At 37.0% G+C, this 7290-nt stretch overlaps 1 protein-coding gene across 1 annotated transcript in view; it reads right to left on the bottom strand.

Moving 5' to 3' along the window:
- Window positions 1-7290, bottom strand: part of LOC111087205 — a 24589-nt gene that overhangs the window by 7975 nt on the left and 9324 nt on the right. The window contains exon 5 of the mRNA XM_022393074.1: window positions 871-1081. Coding sequence (XP_022248782.1) covers window positions 871-1081 — 211 coding nt within the window. The remainder of the gene's footprint in view (window positions 1-870; window positions 1082-7290) is intronic.

Here is a 7290-nt window from a genome sequence, read left to right on the forward strand (position 1 = left end):
TTACGAGTCGAGTGCCCTAACCACCTGGCCATAGAGAAAGAGAGAGATTGTTCCGTCTGTTTGTTGTCCAATATAGACAGATAATACTATCAACAAGTTTTTTTTTTTTGCATATTTCATCAGAAGGAAATTGATTGAAGATAATATACTATCTCTACAGATTTCTCCTAAATTTTCTTCACGTGTTTTTTTTTTTTTGGACTATCCTCATGTATTTCTTCTAGACTATTTCCATCATATATCCTAAAATTCTCACAAATCGCGTAAATCATCTCCTTAAATGTATTATACCGGATACCTTTACAAATGGTCAACGGTGGTTCAGCGGCAAATCTGAGGGCTTATGACGCTAAAAATCTGGTTTTGACTCTCGCGGTGACACAACACAGCTAGCCCGTAATGTAGTTTTGTGCTTGATAAACAAACAAAGTCTTACAAATATAATTTTTTTTTCTTTATTACATCACAGGCAGTTCGTGACTGACACGGGTATACTTATTCTCGTTATGGAACTCGAACGACAGGCTATCTTTTGGAAATACGTATGTTATATAGCTGACTGAATACCAAAATTAGTTTACTGTGCTTTCGGCTTTATTGAAACTTTTGCTTCCCAGTCAAACTCTACATTTTGTATACATTAATACTCCAGCGTACGTTTATTATGGTTTGAATTACGGTAATATCTAAACACATAGCTCGTGAAGTATTTCCTTTCCTCTTAAGCTGGTCGGTCATCCGAGTCTGATAGTTGCCATGGTTACAGACTACATAACTATGTTCTTGAACATTTTCGTGGCGTGTGACACGCAAATAAGTTTCAACTTAAACTAGGGAATATGAAAATATATAATCTAGAAAGAAACTTACAGTGGAGATCGCCTGTTTTAATACTCTCTCCAATGATAAGCTCTTTGCTATGAGTGGAATATTTCTGCGTTACAGAAGCTGTACAACGTATGCACATGACGCCATAGCTGAAATGGCTGTAGGTGACAATGAAAGTTAGGCCCACGGTAGCTGTTTTCAACCCGTTCAAATGTTCAAGATTATCATATGTTGTTACGTCAGACGCTGTTATCTGAAAAGAATACAAAACACATTATTGTTCAGCCAAATGAATAATTCAGTACAAGAGAAACATAATCATTATTACAGATTAATGGTTTAAACTAAACCCTCATTATCTATGTTAATGATTCCAAAGAAGGATCTTCCAGGAATCGTTCGCCGATTGGAATTACTTTTTCCACTGTTGATCGTAGTCAGTCTGATTGATGGTAATGAGTACACACTTACAAAACAACATAATTTCCACCGGGCCAAGGAAGGTGAGGCCAGCTTTAGACCCCACGTATTGACAAATTATCTATCAATCTTGTACTATACCAGTTTCCAAGTCCATGTTTAAACAGACCAAAGTTTGTGATTCCAATTTTTTTTAGACACTCTTATCATGAAAACATTTGTTAATTTCATTAGATATTTTGAGCTCATTTATTAACAGATAGATCTAGCTTCATCACAATGGAGTATTTTTTTTAGTTGGAGGATTATCTTTTGTAACTATAGCTACAATTTATGGATGAAGGCCTTACTCTGGATTTTTTATTTATTTTTTGGTTTTACAGTCTCACTATACAAATATAGTCCTTCAAAGTGCTGTGATATTACAAGCTTCTGACCTAAATCTGACCCCGGGGAAGTATTTGATTGTTGAGTGGTCGGGAATCAAATATGTAAACATGTACCCATGGCGCTATCGCTTGCATTTGTGCAATTGTTATTAAATTAGCATAAAACCCAGTAGTAATTTTGAGAACGTATAAAGCTAAAATTCGGAGTTCAATCCCATTCTACAGTTTCGTACTTAACAACAAGCAAATCCTTTTATGAAGTATGATTAACCCTTTTTTACTGTATACTCACACGTACGTGTATAAAATATTTTCAAAGTACTGCTTTAGAATTATTAAAAACTAACAAAGGTATCCGAGCTTTAAAATGATGCTATAAATGGGGACGCTGGTCGCTCCCTTCCAATATTTGGAGCCATAGCAACATAAACCGTTCATCCAATACAAAGACACCCATGCGACGCGTGGCATTAAACGTCACTTTCGTCTAACGTCTTCTTCACGTTTTTTACTACTGATTGCCTTGCTCAGCTGAGGCCTAATTTGTGACATTAAGGCGGTAAAATAGCTACCAGACTCGCACTATTCTTAGCCCCATATTCTTCATCATGTATATGAGTGATATGCCACTAACTGACACACATTTCTGTTTTGCTTCGCAATTCGCGGACGATGTAGCAATTTGGAAGAGTTCCAAAACTCCCTGCACAGCAGCCACAAACTTATAACCCATGATGAGTGATATAGCTGAATAGTGCCCAAAGAAAATAATAAAAATTAATATACCAAAAGCACAGGTCATTATGTTCTCAAAATCCAACAAAGATGGTTACAACAAACCTGAAATTAACTAGATGGAACCCTTCTCCAGACTGTTATATCAGCAAGATTTTTAGACCTTACTTACGACTCGAAACTAAGCTGGAAAACACATGTAAACGAAATCAAAAACAAACTCTGGAAGCGGGTAAACTATGTCAGGAGTCTATCTAGAAATAACAGAGGCACATCACCGTAAAACATATTAAAAATCTACAGATAATACATACAACCGGTAATAGTATATGCCTCCTAGGCTTAGATTAACGTTACACCACACATATTACAAACTATACGAAACTCAGTTTTCACTACAGCATATAAAATTCCACGCACATTCAACAAATTCAGTTTTCCTACAGAGTTATGTGAACATATAGCTACTCTACGATAGACTCCAGCAGTGAGACTAGCACTTTACAGGTGGAAGTTGACGTGCCGCCATGACACGTGAAGACGGAAGCTGGGGAGGGGAAGAGGGGGAGATATCATTAAAGACGCGTTGCTAGGCCGCCATGTCAGGCGGCCATGAAGTCATAGTTCAACAAAGTGTTACCAGAGGGCGAAACTAGCTTACTGAGGGCTGAAATTATAGTTCGTTACCAGACAGACAGCCATAATGGGTGATCTCGTAATAGTACCACAAAGTAGAGAACGTGTTTCTAGGCCGCCTTGACAGGCGACCACGACTCATACAATATATGTCTAATTATGTCGATAATAAATCATTAAGTCATTAAATAATTTATAATTAAATCATCTTAAAAAGGACGCTGAACTCTAATTAATTAAATCTATATAATTAATTCATTAAATCATTTTTGTTTGTTTTTGAATTTCGCGCAAAGCTACACGAGGGCTATCTGCGCTAGTCGTCCATAATTTAGCAGTGTAAGACTAGAGGGAAGGCAGCTAGTCATCACCACCCACCGCCAACTCTTGGGCTACTCTTTTACCAACGAATAGTGAGATTGACCGTCACATTATAATGCCCCCACTGCTGAAAGAGCGAGCATGTTTGGTGTGACGGGGATTCGAACCCGCGACCCTCAGATTGTGAGTCAGGCGCCCTAACCACCTGACCATGCCGGGCCTAAAATCATCTTAAAAAGGACGCTTAACTAGGATCCAGGTTGACAATGTATAATTGATTTTTCTGCATGGTCAGGTTGTTGATTACTGGCAAACACACCTCCAAACGTTTTTCTCGTACACAAATCCTGCTAGAGTATTGAATAAAGTTCTAACTTATTAATATCTTCTTAGATATCTGTTATAATGTTTCTAAACTGATAGTTTTCTAAAATTGACTGAAATGCTACATATGCTAGAACATTTATAGTGTTAGGTAAAGCACCACCAAATTTCTCTGTTTCGCCAATTTAAAGTGAGAATCTCCAGATCTGGTGTAAGATCAAAGGCAAAGAATGTATATCCTCCAGATTATTCATTATATCCTATGTCAACTCCTTGATCTTGACTTTTTTTTTCTAGTTCCACTAAATAATGTTTGATAGCTTCGTACATACAGCTCAGCTTCAAAATCTGGTCGTAAAGGTCAAGTGGGAATCTGTTTACCATCCACGTTGATTGCTAAGAAATTGATATTGTAATGTTTGAAACTGTATGGGTTTTTCTTCCAAGATCTGTTAAATGCATCGTCATCAAAACATCCAATGACAAGACGTGTAGATACTTGATCTAAAAAAGCATTATCATTAGATGCTTATAAGTTTCCCTGAGGAATTGAAAACGATTTACACATTATATATTTGAAAGGATATTTAGCTGTTCCTTTCTGAAATGTTTTAGCATGTGTCAAAACGACTGACGGGTTGATCTTGACTTTTATAGCATAGATAGAAACATGCCATAGTACAAGTTCGAATCCTGATTCATCATTTGACATAATACAAAATTAATCTTTACTTGTATGAATCAGAGTTTTAAACTTACACCATTAGGCAAGAACTTGTTCTGTAAAAATATATCTGAATGTGAAAGACCGATCATGTCGACTGTTTTACTACCACTTGTATCTGTGTGTCGATCTTCGATTCCGTCGTTCTCGCCATCATTAAAATCGAGATCATTAAAATTGCTTGCTGTGTCTTTTATCCACATGGATGATGTCAAATGACTTCTTTTAGCTTCGCCATTATAACTTAGTAAAGTTTCTATGTAGGCCTTATATGCATAAAGGCTGTGAGACGAAGAAATGAGTTTATCATTCAGTTGTACATCGACTTGCAAAAACAGAGAATGAAGTAACAAGTTTACAAGTGTAGAGGTATCTTCATCCTGTTTTAAAATTGGTATTATCAGGTTTGACGATCTTTGCCTTTACATGAAGATACGATTGTGCTGGATCTAAATATTCATCTCTTGATCCCGATATAGAAAATTCTATAGGCCCTCTGTCGGTCACTGAAGATAGAGGATAATGTTCAGTCCACTGGCCTTTCTCAATCACTGTTTGTGTGGGAGGGAGAGAAAATAAGTCTAGCTTAGACTTTGTACATAGACAGGACTTTTCATTTGATAGGAGAGTCATGATTACTTGTCAAAAAAAGTCTGGAGTCGATGTTATTCATCTCTTAGCTATAGATATTCTGAACACTGGACCTTTCTGTTTCTTCTTTTTATTACGTAGGACTTCTCTCACCAGATTCCTTGTATTGCTCGTAGTTTTCCAGCATTGATAAAAGGTTTTCCTTGTATTACATCTGATGCTAAGTTTATACCTGATTTAACTGCCTGTTTTCCTAAAGCTAATGCCCCTTTTTTTCAAAAAAAGGTATGGCTGAGCAAAACATATTACTCAAAACATCTCCCAAACCGTGACCTCGTTGCCATTGACTACCAAACCGTTGCCATTGACTACCTGTAATCCATTTCCCACTTGGTAACCGTAATAGGTATCATAAGCCCACTGGTCGTTATTGTAAGGTACTCTCATGACGACGACGGAAGTGAAGCATTATGATGACTCTCCCGTGTTCAAATGGTATACGTTGACCCATTTCATCCTTTATATCGATCTACATAGTTTGAAATCTCTTTTTAGATACAGGTCTGTAGTGAGGTTTCGTAAACATTTCATTAATCATATTCCCATCCTGACCTTTAACTTGAATGATTCGTATCAATGGCACATATATATCATCGACAATACTAGGTTCCACAATATCTGAGACCAAATAAAATCCTCCATGCATATTAACAGTATGTGGAGCTATAGTGGGTTCTGATATTATATGATTATTCTCAAATCAGAATACTACAGATAGTACAAAATCAAATAATATAGTGTCCTTCTTTCATATTAACACTTACTTTTCTGGTGAATGATTTGTAATAAAATTACAGGATATGTGTTAGATTCATAGGCTAACTCATATGATCTGTTTAGCATTCTAATTAAATCTTCAGGTTCTTTGTAATGGCCAGGTATAATATAAGTGATTTTATTGTGACCATCAGAGGTAGGTAATAAACTGATCCAGCCTGTACCATCAGGTACATTATGCAACTATGTGGATACTGGAATTCAACCAAGGCAACTTCCCACGATCTTTTAAGGTTGATAGATCTCGGAAGATGAGTGATATAATTTGTCAGAGTATTATTAGCAAAATAATTCGTAGAACTGTTACTGTCACGTACAACTGATCCATGTTGAATATTGAGAAATAGAGTTATACATAACATTTTATGATGGCAGGCAATTCAGATCTGTTTGAAGGATCCAGCTATTAAATTTATCAGAATATTCTTTCCATTTTACAAAATATTGTTTGTTTTTACTATGTCCAGGTTCACGTAATATTTCTTTAACATCATAGATGTCGTTGAACGACATTATAACTCTTTGTAGTTCAGATTTGTAACATGTTTCATTTAATTTTTCTCCAAGATAGTCTTGCAGTCTATAAACTGATGGATTTTTCTCTATTCTCTGGTAAATCGTAAATATTTCGTCTGTACATGCCTCTGGTGGCAACTTTTGGAACTATGACTTCTTCATCTTTGATGACACCAACCCTTTCTCCAGCTTCCATCTTCATGTGTCATGGCAGCATGTCAACTTCTGTCTGTCACGTGCTAGGCTTACTAGTAACTCTTGACTAGATTGGTCACCTGCTTCCAGAAAAATTTAAACAGAAATGAACAAGTACACAGCGTGGTCACAAGTAAATAGACACCACCTTTTCAGAAAAAAAATAAAATTTTCAGTTATATTCACATGAATTGATATATTTATAATTTAATTAATATCTAGTAGATCTTCCTTTCGCTTCAGTGGAAGTTCGTTGATCCTTTGGGGCATCGTGAGAATCATCTCGTCAATTTTAGATTGTGGGATTTTCGCCCACTCTTGCTTCAAAACTTGGAGTAGATCGCTCTTTGAAGTTGGTTTTTTTGGTTGTTTCTTGACTTGCCGGTCGAGTATGGCCCAGAGGTTTTCGATGGGGTTCATGTCAGGAGATTGGCTCGGCCAGGGCAACTTCTGGATACCATTTTCTTCCTGCCACTGTTGGGTGTGACACGGTGCTCTATCTTCCTGGAACAACGTTGTGTTCTTACCCACGAAACCCGAGGAATAAATGGCAAGAGTCCTTCCTTCCTTCAATATTTCGACGTATTTCGCAAAATTTATGTTGCCAACGCACTCCACTAAGCTCGATCTCATACCAACCCAAACAGCTCCCCAAACCATTACGCTGAAACCACCAAGCTTCACAGTTGGCTGCAATCTGTTGAGCCAAAACTCTTGGTGAGGCATTCTTCAGACCCATATCCTTCCACTGTCAGAAAATTGAGCGAATCTTGA

The sequence above is a fragment of the Limulus polyphemus genome, unplaced genomic scaffold (assembly GCF_000517525.1).
Source record: "Limulus polyphemus unplaced genomic scaffold, Limulus_polyphemus-2.1.2 Scaffold1873, whole genome shotgun sequence".
In the NCBI taxonomy this organism is placed as follows: domain Eukaryota; kingdom Metazoa; phylum Arthropoda; class Merostomata; order Xiphosura; family Limulidae; genus Limulus; species Limulus polyphemus.